Raw genomic sequence first — 20,026 nt, forward strand, 5'->3', positions numbered from 1 at the left:
AAAAAAAAAAAAAAAAAAAAAAAAAAGAAGTGAATGGTTGAAGAATTGGTAACAGAATGGTATTTGATCAAAATGACATTGGAAAGAAAATACTACTTTCCTGAAAATCTCTTGGCAATAAGCTCAGTTTTGAAGAAAAGATAGAAAATGAACTGGAGAATTTTCTCACTAGAAGGAATAAACTATTTTAAGAACATGAATTTGATGACAGTTTAGGAGGATAGCAAACAGACGTGACTTTCTGGAAGAAAGATTTTGTCAGATTACTATAAACAATAGATAAATATTTTAAACATTTCTATCCTTGAAAAACATGCTTGTGTTTCCTCACTGAATTTCCTTTATTTCTCCCTAAAACAAGAGTCCCTGAAGTTTGATGTTGTGAAATTTAACCAGTCTTTTACAATTGGTGACTGTTAAAAATCTTAATCTAGTTTTTTTATTACTTGATATAAAATTTGTTCTTTTTAGCTGTGAAATACATGAACGTCAAGAAACTTTGAAAAAACTTTCAGTAATTTGAACCATATTATCTCTGTTCTTAGTGAAAAATGAAAACACCCCAAAAGGAAGTTTTATGTGAAGTAAACTAGGTCTGGAAATGGTCTATATCGAGAGACCTAATAGCCTTTTGATGTCTGATTCTTTGATTTTGCTTTTTCTTTTTAAAGGGGTGCTATGTGATTATAATTAGAAACATTTCAAGTCCTTTACTTGGAGAGTTAATTGTTCCTTAGCTCACTCTATTATGATTAATCATGTAGTTTTGAATGATTGTAGTGTTTGAAATCATTACTAAGGATATTCACCATGTTTACTAGAGAATGTTCCAGTTCATCATCAAAGTTTTATCACATTTATAATGGGTATTCATTTATTTTGCATGTTGAAGCTCTGATGTGAATATATATTTATTATATATTAAAGATGTTTCATTTTAATAATTTTATAAATAATTTACTGGATGCACTATAGTTTGCTTTTTTTGAAACTGGAAGGAACTATAGTATTTTGTTGGAAGTTACACCTAAATTGCTAGAAGGTATTAACAAGAATTTATATACTCCCTTTGGTAGTCAATTTACAATTATTCAGTTTTGTGTTAATGTATTTGTGTTATCCTGAGAAAAGTTATCATTATAATTTAGAAAGTTCCCCAAAACTCTCTTGGGAAAATATATGATTTTCTTCTTACATATAGCTTTACTCAATGTCATTATGGTGGTGGCGATGCAGACCCAGCTGTTCCCTTTTCTCCACTCTGCTTGGGCATCTGAAACCATTTTAAATCCAGAGCAGTTGGTTTCCAGTTTATTGTAAACATTCCTTAGCTCCAGTGAACATGCTGACTTAACCCTCCTTTTAAGAAGTGCTATATAAAGCTTGAAGAGAAGAGAGCAGTATGGGGTGACCTTGCTTCAAGTTGAGAAGGGAAGTTTTATTCTGTTTAGTATTTCTTTGTAGATATGTCTCCATAGAACTTTGCTTTTCCTCTCCCAGTAACACATTGCTTTCATTGAGTGTCATTCTGAGATGATGGTCAACAAGCCTCTGACCTACAGAGATATTTGTAACACTATTTAACACAGTTAGTTTAATTTGTAATGTGATTTTTTAGTGTTACTGGATTCTTTTTTAAGGAATTGGGTTTGAAAAATCCATTTTTTTTAGCAGTTTACCCATTTCATTCTTTTCATATCTTCTTGAGTTTCATTATAATCAAATTTATTTCAGCAATGAAATGTAGTGAGATAATAGACTCCTGGCAGGGAGTAAAATAAGCTACTAATGTAGGGTAATATTCTATTTAGTATTTTATAGTTAACAAAATGGTTTTAATATATATTACATTAACAAATCTTCAAACGAGTCTATGTGGTTGGTTGTTAATATCTGCATTTAATTTTTATTTTTTGAGTACTGACGATTGAACCCAGAGCCTTGAACAGAACTACATACATCCTCACCTCTTTTTATTTTTTGAATTTTGAGACAAATTAACTAAGTTGCCCAGGATGTGCTAAAACTTGTGGTCCTCCTGCTTCAGCCTTGTGAAGTGATGTGATTACGTGCATGCACAACCTTGCCCAACTTAATATGTGTTTGAAATAAAAGAAACCGAGTTTCAAAGAAATTAATTAGTTGACTGGTATCATATAGCTAACCTGTGACCGAGCTGGGCTTTGCATGTAGGCTTGCTGAGCCTGAATTCAGTGCTCTTATCTTGATATAACTGACTTTTACCATCTCTGTCACCAAAATAGTTTTTCTTTTGTGCTTTTTAAATGACTATGCAAATCGGTCATAGATGACACATACTGTACTTGATTTGTTACTATATATTTTCTGTTAACCCCAGGTGGTGGAATCTGCCATGCCCATGGCTCTGACATCCCCACCATGTTCTTGCTGTCTGACCACCTCCCTTTCTTTGCCTGCTTATGGATCTAGAGTGGATACCTGAGCAAAAGAGCCAATTTATTTTACTCTGAAGTACAAAGAATACAAAGAACTCAAATTACAGTGTTTATAGAGTTGTAAAGATCTGAAATTTTGTGTGTTTGACTGTAACGCCCCTATTTTAAACCACTGTTATACTGTCCCACCTCTCTGATCTTGGAAATTTGGACCCTGAAAACTGGAAGACTAACCAAATCAATGACAATGCCAAAAAAAATCTGAGATATTGGTATGATGATGTTTGGCTAGGTGTACTGCTCTGGGCCACATGCACGCTAAAATTTTGGGTAGTTGTGTTAATGCTGAGAGGGGAGTAGAGCAGGTGTACAAAAAGAAGCACAGGTGGTGTAGGCAATGGAGCCTTGTCTGTTCTATTTCATTTCAAGAAACATTCTGTGTTGAGTTATTGCAATTTTATAATGAAGTTATTTTATTTAGTTAGTGTGAGTTGGAAGATACTTTAAAGATTTCTTCAGTTAAAAGTTTATTTTAAATAATAGATTAGCTGCCAGGGATTTAGCTCTGTGATTCTGCCACCTGGCCTCCAAGTGCAATGACCCGAGTTAGCTCCCTGGTACAAAAAAAAAAAAAAAAAAAAAAAAAAAAAAAAAAAAAAAAAAAGAAAAAAAAAGAAAAGAAAAGAAAAAATAATATTCTATATAAAAAAAAGATATTTTTCTTATGGCAAATAAAGGTGAATTTTAACATCCCTCTCTACCAAAATAATCACAAATTCTTATTAACAAATTCCAAATTGGTTTGGGATTAGCATGCTTCTATATATTCCTTAAGAAATCTAAAGAAGATTATTTATGAAAATAAAAGTAGCCGGAGATTTAACTCAGCGGTTCGATGGCCTGCCTTGCAAGTGCAAGGACCAGAGTTCAATCCCCGAGAAAACAAAAGTAATCACACTGCTTTTCTTAAGAGTACTTTGGGATTTTGTTTTTTTTGTTTCTGTAGTAATAAACTCAGTGTAAACTGTAATGAACCTGAAAAGTTTGCAACATTTTTTGTTTGGGAGAGATTAGAGGCCATAAATAGCACCCTCTTTCCTTCTCTCTCAAATTTGAATCAGTTTGGAAAACTGGAAGAATTACATAGATGGAATTGTGCTGTAGGTGTGTGGCCACAAGGGTTGGGAATTCTCCCATATTAGGTTAAATGTACTCACTAGTTTGTAGCAGGGCTGCCTCCTGAACCAATGCAAAGCAGAGGAGAGGGATTTTCTGCTGACAGGCCACTTTGGAAGAGAGGAAGGGAGTTGAATATACAATCCTACTTTTCTCTCTAGAGTTGACAGTTGTTAGCATGTAGGAAAAGGGGAGCAGAGTTTTCTTGTTGAAAGTTACTGAAAATGCTTATTAATTGGGCCAGTTTAGGGAAGGTGGGAAAATTGCATAAGATCAGCATTCATGAATACATTTACCAAATGATAATATTTTGTAATAATTCAAATCTTTTTAGTATAAAGAAAAAGTTTTATAAGTATGAACTCTCTCTCTGGCTCATGCATCAGAGATGCATCTTTGTGTTTACATTTTATAATTATACCATGCCTTTTCAGGAGTATGTTCAGATCAGTCCCAAATTAGTGCTGCCACAATACGGACGTTAAGTAAAATGGCATATTTTGCACAAAAATTTCAGTAACAATTTTATTAATCTTCTCAAAGGGTCAACTTTATTTAATTGATTTAGCTAATGTTTTTGTTATTTTATTTGTATTCAAAATTTTATTATTTTCTTCTAGTTATTTTATAATTTATATTTGCTTATTTTTCTAGTTAAGTTGAAAATTGATGCCACTAATTTGAAACTTAAATTTTCTAATATCTTAAGTCATAAATTTCCTCCCAATGTAGCTTTGGAAATGTTTCTCTAGTTTTGATGGTTATTTTCACTTTTATTAGTTAAAAAACTTTATCGTTTCTTTTATTTCTTCTTTGATCCAGAAATTAGATTGAAAAATATTATTTGGTTTCTAGTTATATAGGAATTTCTCAGATGACTTACTTTTATTGATTTCTAATTGCATGACTTAATTTTTTAAAATTTATTGAGACTTGTTTTGTTTTCCAGAATATAATTCATGTTGATAAATATTGCATGCACTTTTGAATTGAATACACATTCTGCTATGATTGGTGGAATATTTTATATGTCAATTAGGTCAAGTTGGTTGATGGTGTTATTCAAATAGTGTTTGTTCTTCTGTCTCCTTGCCCTATTGATTATTGGTAGAGAGGAATATTGAAATCTATTTGTAACTGTGAATGTGTTTATTTATCCTTGTGATTCTGCATGTTTTAGCTTTTTATTTTGAACTTTTATGTCCTATTGGTAAAAGATTTCTTGGTTATTATGAAATTACCTTCTTTACTGTTGCAGCATTCTTTGCTCTGTCATCTGTATTGTCTGATATTAATACAGACACTCTACCATTTTTTATTAAGGTTCATATAGTATAACTTTTTGATGCTTTTATTTTTAACATATTGACTTTTTTTCTAAGCAGTATGTAGTTGGCTCATACTTTTTCAATCAGTATGATAATCTTTACCTTCAATTTAGAATATTTAGGCCATTTGCATTTAGTGTGGCTGGTGATAGGGTTTATATAAAATGTGGTTGTTTCTGTTTGTTCTGTCTTCCTGTTTTTTTTTCTTTTTTTTTTCCTGCCTTCTTTTCAGTTGTTTGAATGTTTATTAGACTTTTCTACGTCCTTTATTACCTGCTAGCTATAATTAATTGCCTCATCATATTAATGTATGGTTTCAAGTTTAGATTATACATTTTAAATTTATGACAGTCTATCTCCACAAGATATATTACAGGTTAATGTGTAAGAAGTTTTTAATTGTTTACTTCCATTTCTCCTTCTTTTAACTTTGTACTGTTCTTGTGAGAAGTTTTACTATGACATTTTATAAATCCCATACTACATTGCTGTTATTTTCTGTGAATTCTTTTTGAAGAGATTTTAATAATATAGATAAATCTTATATTTTGTTCCATTACTAGCATTCTTAGCAGTCATCATCCTTTTGTGGATTTACAGTGCTCACTTTGGCAGCACATATAATAAAATTGTGGATTATGTACTTCTGTATGATATTCTGCAGTGTGGAAGACTTCCTTTTATGTTTTTTGTTATGTAGGTTTCCTGATGAAGAATTATTGCATTATTTGTATGTCTGAAAAGACTTTTGCCTTTATTTTTAAAAGAGGATATGTAAAGGATTCCTAGTTGAGAGTATTTTTTTTTCTTTTAGTACATTAAAGATGCTCCTTCAGTATATTTTCTTGTTTGCCTTGTTTTCCCTGAAAAACCTGCTATCATTCTTCTTTTGTTCCTCTGGTACATGTACTTTTTCCTAATTATATTTAATATTTTTCTTTTAAACTTGTTTTGGAAAAATTGATTATGATGTAACAAACGGTTTTCTATTTTTATGCTTGGGATTCTTTGAATTATTGGATCGTTAGGTTTATAAACTTAATTGAATTAAAAAGGGTTTTGGCTATTATTTCTGCAAATGTTTTTACATCTTGCCTCTCCTTTTCTTTCATTGACTCTAAATATATATTAGATCATTGAAATTGTCCTGGATGCCTTGTTGTTTCTTTACAATTCTTTTTTTTTTTAATGGTCTAGTTTTTTTTTATTGGTACTTTTTAAGTATACAGTACAGTTACACTTATTGTTGGGATCTTGCATCCTTACATGACAGATCTTGGTTCTCCTTTTTCCCCCAAACCCCTGCCCTCTCTTGATCCCTCCCCACTTCCCTGTTTACAAAGACTTTGTCTCCATTTTTTTCCTTTTCTCATATTTTTTCTTTTCCCTTATTTCCTTTCCCCTACCCTTTCTACTTCCCCTACACCGTTAGCCCTTTTCTTCCTATTTTACACTGTCAGTTATACAATTTGGAGCTTATTTACAATTTTAGTTTTTCACACCAGAGAAACTATTTAGTATTTATACCTGTGTCTTATTTATTTCACTTAAGAGTGTGGCCTCAGTATGCATCCATTTTCCTATGAATGACTATAGTTTCTCATGCTGTGTGACTGAGTAGTATTCCATTTTATAGAAAAACCACATCTTCTTTATCCATTCTCCAACTGATGGGCATTTGGGCTGTTTCCAAGTTTTAGCCATTACAAATTTTGCCACTATAAACATGGGTGTGCATATATCACTGTGGTATGATACTTTTAATTCTTTTGGAAAGATACCCAGCAGAGGGATAGCTGGGTCAAATGGAAATTCTAGCCCTAGTTCTTTGAGGTATCTCCATATTGATTTCCACAGTGACTGCACCAGTCTGCACTCCCACCAACAATGAAGAAGGGTTCCTATCTCCCCATAGCCCCACCAGCATTTGTTATCAGTTGATTTTGTGGTAGCACCATTCTTTGTGGGGTGAGGTGGAATCTCAGTGTTGTTTTAATCTGCATCTCTCAGATGACCAGTGATTTTGAACATGTTTTCATAGATTTATTTGCTGCTTTTTCTTCTTTATATGAGAAATGTCTTTGTATTTCAGATGCCCATTTCTTAATTGATCTTTATATTTGAGGGGCCTGATTTTTTATTTCTTTATATATTCTAGATAATAGTCCTTTGTCTGAGGAGCAGCTGGTAAAATTTTTTCCCCCACACTGTAGCTCGTCTCTTAGTTACAGTGGTTGTTGATGGGTTTTTTTGCAGTACAGAAACATTTTAATAAGATGAAATACCAGTTGTTGATTCTTTGTGCTAGTTCCCATGCTACTGAGGATTTGTTCATAAAGTCTTTTCCTATGCCAATGTCTTTGAAGAGTTCTGCCTAACTTATCTTCCAGCAAGTTTAGTGTTTCTTTTTTAGTATTTATATCTTTAATCCACTTAAATTTTAGTTTAGTGCATGGTGAAAGATAAGGCTCTAGTTTTAATCTTTGGCAGGTTGAAATCCGGGTTTTCCCACACCATTTATTAAATAGCCTATCTTTCCTCCACTGAGGATGGTCAACTCCTTTGTCAAAAATGAGGTAGCTGAATACATCTGGAGTTGATTCTTTATCTTCTAATCTATTCCACTGATCCTAAGGTCTTTTTCTTTGCCAGTACTATGCTGTTTTTATCACAGCAACTTTGTAGTATAGTTTCAGGTTGGAGATTGTGATACCCACTGCCATGTCTCTGTTGCCTAGAATTGCTTTTACTATTCTCTGTCTCTTCTGATTCCAAATGAATTTTTGAATTATTTTCTCAGTTAAGTGAATTCTACTGTTCGAATATCAATCCGGATTGAAATTGAATCTGAATAGCAGTTTTGGTAGTATAGCCATTTTCACTATGTTGATTTTTTCCTACCCAAGAGCAGGGGATATCTTTCTATTTTCTTATATCCTCTTTGATCTCTTTTTTCAGAGTGGTGTAGTTTTCAGTGTAGAGATCTTTTGCTTCATTAGATTGATTTCTAGATACTTCATTTTTTGGATGATATTGTGAAAGGAATTGTTTCCCTAATTTCTCTCTCAGTGAGTCTGTTATTTGTGTACAAGAAGGCTATTGAGTTTTGAGTGTTGACTTAGTATCCAGCTACTCTTCTGAAAGTGTCAATTAAGTCTAGGAGTCTTTTGGTGGAATTTTTTGGGTCTTCAATGTAGAGTATCATATCATCAGCAAATAATGACAGTTTAACTTCTTCCTTTCCTATCTTTATTGCTTTAATTTCCTTCTCTTGTCTAATTGCTGTAGGTAATATTTCCAGAACTATATTGAAGAGGAGTGGTGATAGTGGGCATCCTTGTCTTGTTCCTGATTTTAATGACAGTTTTCAGTTTTTGGCCTTTTAATATGATTTTGGCTGTTGGTTTTTCATAGATAGCCTTTATCAAGTTGAGATAAAGACCATCTATTCCAATTTTATGCTGTTTTTTATCATGAATGGGTGTTGAATTTTGTCAAATGCTTTTTCTGCATCTGTTGAGATGATCATATGGATTTTGTCCTTGACTCTGTTAATATAGTGTATTACATTTATTGATTTACATATGTTGAACCATCCTTGATTCCCTGGGGAATAAATCTGACTTGGTCAGGGTGTATGATCTTCTTCATGACCCTCTACATTCTGTTTGCAGTATTTTATCGAGGATTTTTGCACCTATGTTCATTAAGGAGATTGGCCTGTAGCTCTGTTTTTTTTGGTTGGGTCTTTCCCTGGTTTGGGAGCCAAAGTGACACTTGCTTCCATTAATGAACTTGGAAGTATTGCTTCCCTTTCAATTTCATTGAAAAGTTTGAAGAGCAGTGGCAGTAGTTCGTCTCTAAATGTCTTGTAGAATTCAGCAGCAGTGAATCCATCAGGACCTGGGCTTTTCTTCATTGGTAAACTTTTAATTACATTTCAATTTCACTGATTGTAATTGAGGTTTTTAGAATTTTTTTATCTTCTTCATTTAGCTTTGGTAAATCATAAGTGTCAAGAAATCTGTCCATTTCTTCTGTTTTCCTTTTTATTAGAGTACAGGTTTGAAGTCTTCTTTACAGTTCTTTTGTGAGATTTATTTTGGTTATTTTCCAGTGCATTGTCTTCAAGTTCACTAGTCTTTTATTAACAGTTGTAGATCCCATTCATTGATTTTTTTATTAATATATGTTAGTAGTAAATAATGTTTTTATTTCTCATGGGGAGTTTGTACATGCACATAATACATCGTAGTTCTTTTTTTGTCCCTTACTTCTCCCTACCTCCCCTGTTTTATCCAAATCATGGTTCCCTTCCCATTTACAAAAGTTATGTTTATATTTGTTTCTTCTTTTTTTCCTCATCCCATTCGTTGCATTTTTTACTTCACATGTTGCATGAAGTTTTCATCTCTAGAATTTGAGAATGAAGAGTTAATACTCAGCCTCATCAGATTTTATTTCTTTTCTATACTTTAATCAGACTGGCCACTCATTTCTTTTCTTTCTTTCTTTCTTTATTAAGTTCAATGTTACATTTCAGGTATACATCATAAAGACTTTGTACCTGTGCATGATATAGCTTGGTTCTTATTTTTCCCATTTCCTTCCTTTCTTCAATGCTGCCTCTCTTTATTTACAAAAGCTTCATTTCCATTTTTTGCTTCTTTTCTCACTTTTTATTTCCCTTTCTTCCTTTCCCCCACCCCCTCCCTAGCTTCCCTAGCCATTTGAACATTTTCTTCCTATTTCACAATATCTCTTGTACATTTTGGCCCTCATTTACTCTTTGATTTTCTCACATCAGAGAAACAATGTGGTATTTATACGTGTGTCTGATGTATTTTATGTAAGAGTATAGTCTCAATGTGCATCCATTTAACTATAAATGTCTCAAGTTTATGCTTCTTTATGACTGAGTAGTATTCCATTGTATATAACAAAAACCCCACACCTTCTTTATTCATTCATTGGTTGATTGGAATTAGGGCTCTTTCCAAGATTTAGTTATTACAAACTGTGCTGCTATACACATGGGTATGCATATGTCACTGTGGTATGATGCTTTTAATTTTTTTCCGCCTCAATATTTGTTTATTTTACCCTTACTTTTTTTATTTTTAATTTTTTTAAAAATTAATTTTATTGGTACATTTAATGCATACAATCTAATGACATTCATTGTTGGAAATTTGTACCTTTACACAATTAATCTTGGTTCTTATTTTTCCCCATTCCCCTGCCCCCCTTCAACCCCTCCCTCCCTCCCTATCTACAAAGACTTTGTTTCCATTTTTCATTTTCTCATATTAATTCCATTCCCTTCTTTCTTTACTCCTACCCCTCCCATTTCCCCTTCCCCTTTGCCCCTTTTCTTCCTCTTTAATTTTATCTATTATACCTTTTAGTCCTTATTTACACTTTCAGTTTCTCACACTAGAGAAATTACTCGGTATTTATATATGTGTGTCCTATTTATTTAACTTGAGTATCTCCTCAATGTGCATCCATTTAGCTATAAATTTCTCTAGTTTTTCATTCTTTATGGCTGGGAATACTGCTTTTCTACCCTAGATTGAAAGCATCCTTAGCACGGGAACTGGGTCTGACTAATTCTATGGTGTTTGCCCAGCATGTAGCAAAGGTGCATCTAGCATGAGGGCACCTCAAGAATGTTGATCATAAATGAATTCATGAATGCTACATGGTAGTAAATTAACAGTTGACTGAGATTATTACATACATATAAAAGAATAGCTGTTGCCTTTGGAAGAGTTTAATATTAGGTGGGAAGAAATAGTGAAATATGGATTAAATATATTTATATGTAAAGATACGGAACTTAAACCCAACATAATTCCAAGTAAAATTTTTATGCAAGAGTCAATAGAATGTATGCATTTTATACCAATACAATGTTGCATCATATTTTCATATCTCAAAAAACACTTTAATTCTGTTTTTAAATCTCTTGCACCGCCATTTTCATCATACTCTTGAAATAAAGATAAGTCTTAAGATTTGCTTTATTTCATGAAAAATCTATTGTAGTAATAATGAAAAAAGATGTACAAGTATTTACTATAACATATTTTACAAATACATATACATTTTATGCATATTTAAACATATTACATATATGTGATATTCATATATATATATACCTCTTAAATATTCATTGATATTCCCATAATGACAAATCCTCAGGAAGCTTTACTATAGTAGTAATGTGTATATTACACATATACAAATATATTTGTATATTTTATAGTTACAGTAAATTCCTTTGGTTCTTGTTTTTTCATAATATATTGTTCATATCACTGTGTAGTTTTTTCATCCTTAAATTATTATAAAGTCTGGTTTCCCCTGTATTAAAAGCAGAGTAAATATCTTGAGCATTTTTGTATTTCTGGTATTAAGCACAGATCTTGGCACTTAAGTAACTACTTGAAGAATAATTTTGCTTTCAAATGTTCTAAAAGTGATTTAATATTTAGATAGTAATATAAGGATAAAGAACTTAAGTATAGGGCCGGGGATTTAGCTCAGCAGTTTGGTGGCCTGCCTCACAAGTGCAAGGACCTGAGTTCGATCCCCGGTACTATGAAGGGAGGGCAGCGACAAGGGGAAAAAATGAGAATCAAGACTTATTATGTAAAGGTACAGAATCCCAATGATGAATGTAACTGTATTGTATACCTAGCCTGTACCAATAAACTCAATTAAAAAATAAATTCAGTTAGGTAAGAAACAGCAATTTATTGCATATGTGCATACATATAAATTTAAATAAATGGCATGATCAAACTATCTTGGGTTTTAAAGTCTTGCAGGCTGATTTAATATCTTTTTTTATTGTGTGAAATTGGACAAAGCCACTTTATCTGTAAAAACTTCTCTTAGTTATAAAAATTAAATAATATGGGAATGCTTCTAAAATGTAATGAAAATAGGCACTCAATAAATGTTCACTCTGTTTAATCATTTGCAAAGATTTAAAAATTGTGGTTTCACTATAAACTTCATAGCACATAGCAATATCATTCACTAAAAGTGCTGGAAAATGTCTATTATAACATTAAAGTACATTTCTCATCACAAACATCATCTATAATCAGCAAAAAACTTCTCTCACATGATGAATATTACATTTATATTTGATAAATAGGAGAAAGTATACCTACTTAAAAATTGATCTATTTGTGCATAGTGATGAACATAAGTGAGAATATTTTCCAGATACTTTGAAATATTCAACTGCCCAGGGACAAGGCATGGATGATGTTTTTGAAGGAAATAAATATTTCATCTTCACATTTCATCCTTTTTTCTTTATTCCTTTGATCTGGCTTTGGTTTACTTATCATTCTGCTTGAATCACTTCACACTGTCTTTCTTCCTCTCTACCAGTAACAAGCAGTCCTGTGCCTTTTCCAGAAGATTTAGGTTTGTATCGTTTTAGAGGAAGAAAGTGTATTTCCTTTTTATTTACTGATACAACACTGTAATAGTGAGTATGTATGTAAGCTTTGCATCTATGATGTATAATTTATTTATGGAAGTTTTAATCAGTAGCTTTTTAAATATAGGAAATATAAAAGTGAAGCAATATTAGATTTTTGAGTTTAAAGAATTTAAAGATTCTAAAGGCATTTTCCTTCACTATAAACCATGGCTACTTTATTTTAAACATCATTTTCTCAAGATTTTGTAATTTTGACACAAAATTAATTGCTTTTCAATTGGCTGAGCCAGAGTTCATTTAATTATGTATGGACTCATAGGCTTAAATTAGTTGGACACAAAATGATTTAAAATTTTAAATTATTTAAATATTTTTATTAGTTTTAATTTCCACTATACATAAATGTGATGTTCTAAGATTGGTTCTTACACAGACTCTCTGACTTTTTTACATTCTTTGTATTTCTATAGTACTTAAAATTTGGCACAGAATTTAATATGTGTAATACTGCACTATTATTTTATTTTTCCTTGTATTTATATCTCTTTCCTTATTTAGACTGTAGTTTCTCCATTTCTTTGATTCCTTTTACATTTTCTCTAGTATTGAGCGGATCTCAAAATTAGCTGCCAGTACTCTTATTTCAATTTCTGGACCACAGCTGACTTACTGAGAATGAAGGCTAAGGAAGTTCATCCTGGAACCAGTTATTTTGAATCATAATTCAAATTCAGTTGACTTCAAAGGATTTATGGACTTCCTAGGTAAAATCCGTATCTTCTTAAGAGGCTTTTGGATAGTTGAAGATTTTTTCATTTCTATTCATAACTAAGATGCTTCAGCCAATCATGGTTCTTTAAGACTAAGTAAACCTCAATCATTAGGTCCTCATTAGAAGAGAGTTCTTTAGGACTTATTTATCCTGTTGCTATAACCTTTTTGAGTATTTTCATTAGTAGCAAGAGAAATATTTCTCATTGATTTAGTCCTAGAATATTATATTTTTGTTGATCCTCATTGCTTGCTTGCCTACAATCCTATCATTGCTAATTCATTTGAACTAAGATTATGCACCACCTGCTTCTAATGCTGAGCATTATGCTGGCTTTCTTTATGTTACCCTTACTGCTAAAGTACAGTCACTTGTGAGGGACTTGTAAAATACTTTGATCTACTACAGTAAGATGAAGATTCCTGCAGTAGAGCTTGGCTTCCTATACATCCATCTTTCCCATTACACGAAGGAGAATGAAATCTTTCTGAATCCTATCTTTTTCTTTAAGGGCCTGCATACGTATAGTTGTACTTGGTATTTATTTTAATTTTTCTCCTATTTACTTTCTGCACCCTCTTAGGTTTCTCTTAGCAATTTGCGTCTTAGTGTAAATCAATGGTCAGTAAGTAGTTGGTTTTAACCAGTGCTTGATGAATGAGTCAGTGAATGAGTCATGATTGAGGGACTCTGTTATAAGTTAAAGTGAGCTTATATTATTTTTTTTCCTCATTGAGTTTATTGGTACATTTTAGGTATACAGTACAGTTACATTCATTATGGGGATCTTGTACCTTTACATGACAGTTCTTGGTTCTCATTTTTCCCCTTGTCCCTGCCCTCCCTTCACCCCCTCCTCCCCTCCCCATTTACAAACATTTTATTTCCATTTTTTCATTTTTTCCTATTTGTTTCCTTTCCTCTGCTCTTCCCACTTTCCCTACACCTTTAGCTCTTTTCTTCCTATTTCACATTGTCAATTATCTCATTAGGATCTTATGTACTATTATAGTTTATTCACACCAGAGGAACTATTCGGTATTTACACATGTGAGCTTATATTATTGAAGTGAGCTTATATTTCTTGGAAAAAGAAGACAGAAGAAATTCAGATTTGCTGTGACTATATAAAGTGTATTTTATTTAAATGTGATGTTATTTATGCATTTAATCTTCCAATATATCACGAATTCTCTTTACAAATTATTTGCGTTTTAAGCTTGAGTGATTATATAATTTTATATTTAGCCTCCTCTGCAACTTGAGACAGCACATTGTCTCTATATACTCTGAATTGTATTAGTATCTTGAATACCTACTATATGACAGAATTGTGGTCTAAGGCCTTGATATGAATGATGCAGAAATATTTCCCAAAATCCTTTCCTTGCAAGGTCTTAAAACTGTGTGTATTTTCACTTTATATGTGAACTGGTGAGCTCCTGCATATCTGATCATCTCTGTGTGATTTTCTAAAGTTTTTATTGCCTATTCTCCACTACCCATTACACAGTTCTTTTCTATATCGGCACCTAATCTTATAAATCTGCCGAGGAAAACCAAGTGTTTTGGTCTCAGGAAGTCTTAGTGGTTATTTATTTCTAGAAGTTTTGGTTCACAACAATCTCACTTCTGTACTAACATGACATAGAGTTTGCTTATTTGGGCTGATGCAGCTCTCTGTGAAGGAAGATGTCTGGAATTACTACAGTATTCTTTGAACAATTTTACCCTTGGCGATTTTTCATTCAAACTTACCATTGTTAAATATAAATATTTTTTGGAGAAATAATTTGTTTTTTAGATTGTCTTTTAAGGTGTATAATATTCTTTGGAAGAATTTAAGTATTGAACTTTCAGAAAAACTTCAAATATGTGAAGCAGTAGCATAGTTCAACCTATAATTTATATCTCTGTCTGATTATCTACATTTGTCGTAATACTCCACTCCAATTTTGTTCCTCATAGACTTATTATTTTATATATTATATATTAAATACCTTAGATACTCAATATATTGTGTTTGATACATAAGTATTGTTAGCTGTATTTGTTTCCTATCAGTGCTGAAACAAATTGCCATAATATCTTAAAACGATTGAAGATTATTACTATATAGTTCTGGAGGTCCAAAATTCAAAATGAGACTTAAAGGATGTTAAGGACTGGTTCCTTCAGGATGTTCTTAGGAAGAACCCTTTCCTTGTCTTGTAAACCCTGCCCACATTGATTGTGTTGACTGTACAGATCAATTTAGGTGTGTTCTCCATGTTTTCAATATTAAGATCAATAACTTAGGCCCACTTCCCTGGGTATTCCTTTCTGATTCCTGAAGTATCTGATGTTTCGAGGTCTATAATATTTACCATTTTTTAAAACAAGAGTTTAGAAGATATATCTAGTTGTAGAAGTGCAAGGAAGAAGAAGTTAAACAATTTACTAATTTACCATGCTTAGTGAGATATATTATATTTAATTTCTGACTAAATTAGACTACCAATTAATTTAAGTATCAGTTGGCAGCCAAGAACATAGATGATATTGCTTCTTAAAAGTTTTCTTCTCTGCCAAGCCAGAAAGAAATGGAGACACTTCTAGCTATTTTTTTCAGACTTATTTGAAGTTTCTTGTTTTGTTCTGTTTTGTTTTTCTTAAAGTTTCCAGTGGAGATGCCAAGCTGGCAGCAAATGAAATATACTGTAATGTGAAGACTAATGAATATATGTTGGATCATAGCTATCATTATCAAAAGTGCTGGTATAGAAATGTGTCAGAGAAAGGTTTTCAAATTAGAGTTGGCCTTTACATAAAAATATTAGCTTGTGAAGCTCAAGAAATACTAACTTGTAGTCTATTAGTCCCCTACATTTTATTGTCCTTTGGAATAATTATATACTTTAGAACATCCTTTAATCTGAGCTGGTTTGTGATTGTGTAAGAATGCTGCTCCTTTTTTCTTTATTCTTTATATATTCATATATGGAAAATGTATTAAGTTTTATAAATAAATCAGAGTTAAACAGCAAATTTTCTTTCCACTTTTTTATCTTCATAGAGGCCCAGCTTTAAGGCATTTGATAATGCATTTATACTCAGCATTGATGATGCATTTATACTCAACTTGTTCCACAGGAGAAAAAAACCTTCAAAAATCACTTTTTTTCCTTGTAGGATGCACTATTTGGGATGGTAGGGAAAGGAGCACTGTTCTTATGGCAGTGAAGAGCAGACCTTTGCTCATGGTTTTCACTTCAGTGTCATCACCTTACAGAAATTATAATGATTCTCATTAATATAAAAATCACCTCCATATTTAAATTAAGATAGCCACTGAATTTATGTTAATAAGGAAGATTGCTAAGTATTAGTAGAGCTCAATGTAATAATCATAGCTTTATTTAACAAGAACATTGATTTGCATTGACCAAGTCCTTCTTTGATATTTAGCTTGACTACTATGTTAGCTCAGCTTGTGTGATGGGACTGGAAACTGGTTAGGAAATTTTATGCATTTCCCCATGCTTCCTGTTTAATATGAAGTAATTTTGATATTTGTAAATCAGGATAGAAATAGTCTATTAAAAACAGTATGCTTTATTGGGTCAGACTTTAACATTTTAGGATGGTCTCTAAAATATATTGATGGTAAAATTTATGACTTTGATTTATGTGATCATAACAGCTATAAAGTTTATGAACTAAACTTAGTAGGTAAAAATTACATGATGTAGAAGATCTGTTCTGTTAAACTGAAAAGTGTTTGTATTAACTAAGTATAATCCATGTGTATTATTGCACAAAATATAGAAACAACTGACTTTCAAAATATCAGCTAGATTGGAATTTTAGCCATAGGTCATATATTTTTGCAAGATGTTAATAGATTTTCTTTTGTTTGTTTAATGGCATATAATTTAAAATTATACAAACTTTTAAGTTTTCAAATATTGTCCAATATTTCTTTTCTATATACAGATAGTCTGACTAAACAAAGGCAATGCTGTGATAAAGTTTCACCCAAATTATGTAATAGGCTTCTCAAGTGCCTGCAGGAAGGCCTCAAAAATTAAAGAGTAACACAGAATAAACTAGTCACTAATCTCTGAGTAGCAGATAAATAGCCTTTATTCTGCCTAACCCAACACTTTGCAGTGTAGTCCCAACCATCAGGCAGAGCACTTTCCCTCAGATCCTGCTCTCAGAAGAGCATTCCAAAAGCCCATAGTCAGTGAGACCATCATATCAGAATACATCCACTTGTCAACCCTAGTCCAGTTAAGGGTAGCCAATATAATTTATATCATTTCATGTTGTTCCCATAATCTGTTCCGATATTCAAATATAGGGAGGGTGAAAATGCACCAGACCAAATTAAAATTCTCTGTAGCTATCAGATTGTCTTTTATGAAGTGATGTCCCTGGAATAGTCTTCACATGATATCCACTTTTTAATCACCATTGTCTGTGAACTAAAATAAAGTGGCCAAAATGTATTTTCAGAGGCCTTTGGAATTTAGTAATAATAAAAATATTATTAGCAATAACACTAATAATATTAAGGCCTTAGAATTTAGCAGTCAGTTAACATTGAAGACATTTTGTTTTAGCAATATGTGAGAAAATTAGTAGACAAAAAGATATTCGGGTTCTTGTCCAACAAAATGGATGACAAAGAAAATCTTTCAAGAAGTTCTAGAAGCCTGAGTCTGTTGCTGTAAAGTACAGTAAGTTAGAACTATACCTTGCCTGCATCTTCATCTAGAATTCCTTAGTTCTATGCAAGGCATCACATACCTTGGACAATCCTGAAGGTCATAAAAATGGTGGCTATGCCTGTAAAACAGGTACATGGAAGAAAGGGGTTTCAACTTCGTGAGGAGAGTTTTAATTTGGTGAGGAGAATGGTTGATATTTTGGTTATTTTATATTACAAATATGATCTTATAGTAAAGCCTAGAAGTTACATGTCTAAATAAAGGTTTGAGCAACTCCAAAGAGCTCATATTATTTTTTCCTTACCTTTTAAAAGAAAGCAGTATCATAGTTTTCTAATGTCTTTCCCCTCATTATGATACTTCTCTAAAATTAGGTTTGGGTAAAAAGGGAAAAGAAAAAAATGTGAGAGAATGAAAAGATGAAAATAAAGTGTTTGTAGATGGGGAGGGGAGGAGTGGGTGAAGGGAGGGTAGAGGTAAGGGGAAAAAATGAGAATCAAGACTTATCATGTAGAGGTACATGATCCCAACAATGAATGTAACTGTACTGTATCCCTAAAATGTACCAATAAACTCAATTAAAGCTGAAAAAAAATAAAATTAAATTTTGGTAAGTTAAAGTACTGCATCCTCCAGTATCCCTCATAGTTACAGTTAGGACTAAGATGATGTTTTTAAATATATGTATATATGTTTATATGTATGTGTATATGTAGAGTACTGTTGCACTTAAAGATGATAAGCCAAGGTAATGATACTTACAGTATCTGAAAAATAAGGAGACCAGCATCATGTGGGAACCAACAGGAGCTCTAGAAATAGACTTCTAGCACTGGAATCCTGGCTTGAGCAATTACTAAGTGAGTCATTTTAAAAATGTGTCTAAACACCAGTTTGCTGTACTGTAAAAGGAAGGGTAAAATGACTTTGTTGAAGGTTTATTGAGAAAATGAGGGAGGGAAGATATATAAAAAATATTTTGCTCAATGCCCAGTACCTAGTCACAACTCACAATTATTAGGAACTTGTGTGCTTTTATAACCCAAAGCCTTGATTTTTCTTTCTGTTAATGTGCAATAATTTGTTTTGTTTTTGTTTCACCCTTTTGACTATATAGTTTCATTATGAGGTTGGAGAGGTGAGATGGTTATCATTTATTTTAGGCAAGTATACTTGAGAACAGCAGAATAATTCTAGGTCACCATGTTGCCTCTGTTGCTTTGACCACTGGCAGATCAACTGCTGGTAGACAGGCATCTTTAATTGGTTCACTGTTTGTATGTTTGTTTATACCAGGATCAAACTTAGGACCTTGCACTTTTAAGGTAGACATGGTGCCACTGAGCTAAATCCCAAGCCCACATTGGTTTTTTAAAATTTGTGATATAATTCACATATCATAAATTTCAATGAACAGTTTGGGGGATTTAGTGCATTTGCAAGAATATGAAACTATTGCCACGAATTCCAGATTATGCTCATTACTCAAAAGGAAACCCATATTCATTTATAACTTTCCCCTAGTTTTCTTCCTTTGTTCTTGGCAACAACAAATCTTTCTGTCTCATTTCACATAAATTAAATTATAAAATATGTGATCTTTTATGTTTGGCTTCTTTCTCTCACCTTAATGTTTTTAAGGCATATTTGTATTGTAGTATATAGTGGAACTACATTCCTTTTTAAAGGCTAAATAATATTCCATTGTGTGGATGTACCACACGTTTTGTTTATGAAACATGTGATTTTACACAATTTTGTTTTTAGGGAAATCTTTGGAAATAGTTATTCCCCCAACCATATATACATTGTGCATTTGTACCTTTTTTTTCCTTAGACAAATTATTTTAATGTCAGCTTTTTAAATGAAAATTCTGTAGAATTTGGATAAGAAAAATGCAAACTGAATTTCATTATAGAGACACTAACAATTTTTCTTTCATTGAAGCCTAGTTCTTTTATATTTTATCTCTGAAGCTTTTCTGAACTTTCCTAGGGAAAAAGAAGAGCAGCTCACTCGTGTAACTGAAGTTCAGAGGTTGCAGGCCCAGCAGGCAGATGCTGCTCTGGAGGAGTTTAAGCGGCAGGTGGAACTGAACTCAGAAAAGGTCTATGCCGAAATGAAAGAGCAGGTAAGAGGCAAACATACT

The 20,026-nt window shown here is 32.3% G+C and overlaps 1 protein-coding gene across 7 annotated transcripts in view; it reads left to right on the plus strand.

Moving 5' to 3' along the window:
- Cep112 (centrosomal protein 112) overlaps nucleotides 1–20,026 on the plus strand; it is a 521,506-nt gene that overhangs the window by 175,836 nt on the left and 325,644 nt on the right. For all 7 annotated transcript variants that reach the window (XM_010616816.3, XM_010616812.3, XM_010616814.3 and 4 more), the window contains one exon: nucleotides 19,873–20,008. In XM_010616816.3, the coding sequence (XP_010615118.1) occupies nucleotides 19,873–20,008 (136 nt within the window). The remainder of the gene's footprint in view (nucleotides 1–19,872; nucleotides 20,009–20,026) is intronic.

The sequence above is a fragment of the Fukomys damarensis genome, unplaced genomic scaffold (assembly GCF_012274545.1).
Source record: "Fukomys damarensis isolate Sample0158 unplaced genomic scaffold, DMR_v1.0_HiC HiC_scaffold_23, whole genome shotgun sequence".
NCBI classification, from domain to species: Eukaryota; Metazoa; Chordata; class Mammalia; order Rodentia; family Bathyergidae; genus Fukomys; species Fukomys damarensis.